This window comes from Nematocida parisii (assembly GCF_000250985.1).
Source record: "Nematocida parisii ERTm1 unplaced genomic scaffold supercont1.49, whole genome shotgun sequence".
Lineage (NCBI taxonomy): Eukaryota > Fungi > Microsporidia > Nematocida > Nematocida parisii.
Window position 1 is genome coordinate 1 of NW_013524694.1, and position 578 is coordinate 578.

General features: G+C 28.4%; 1 protein-coding gene across 1 annotated transcript; it reads right to left on the minus strand.

Moving 5' to 3' along the window:
• Positions 1-2: 2 nt before the first annotated feature.
• On the minus strand, positions 3-578 carry NEPG_02663 (uncharacterized protein; the record flags this gene model as incomplete). The annotated part of the gene is made up of 1 exon (XM_013205036.1): positions 3-578. A coding segment is annotated over one exon (576 nt), but the record flags the coding sequence as incomplete, so codon positions are not given.

The following is a 578-nucleotide window of genomic DNA, read 5'->3' on the forward strand; positions in this document are numbered from 1 at the left end:
AGTAGTAGGCCGTTTGGGTTAGTGTGTTCACTGTTTAAAATATACTTTATTCTTTTAATGAATCTGTACTCACCTTTAATTGCATACGAGATTTTGTCCAGATATAGATTCGCATATTGTCTCATAATGCATCCAATGTAATTCTTTGATTTCATGTATATCTTTTTTATATCATATAATGTTTTTTCGGCAGCACCAGCACCATTTCTTAGCATATTTTCGGAAACCTTACATTTTACACCGCCATTATAATGATCATAAGGATCACTCAAATCATCTATATCTATTACAATAGAATCTGGGTCTTCCTCCTTCTTTTTATATATAATCTGAAAAGGCGAATCCTCATAGATACCTATATCCATTATGTTATTTTCTATTCTTTTTGTAAAAAAGCTATCACACTGTGTTTTAAATTTCTTTTTTTTTGAGAGAGAGATACATATTTCTTGTACATCCATTAAAATCTTATTTTTATTTGATTTGGAAATACTCATCTGGCTATTTATAATATTTTTTATAGATTCAATATTTTCATTAATTTTAGTGTCATTCTTACCTGCTATTTCTCTCATAAC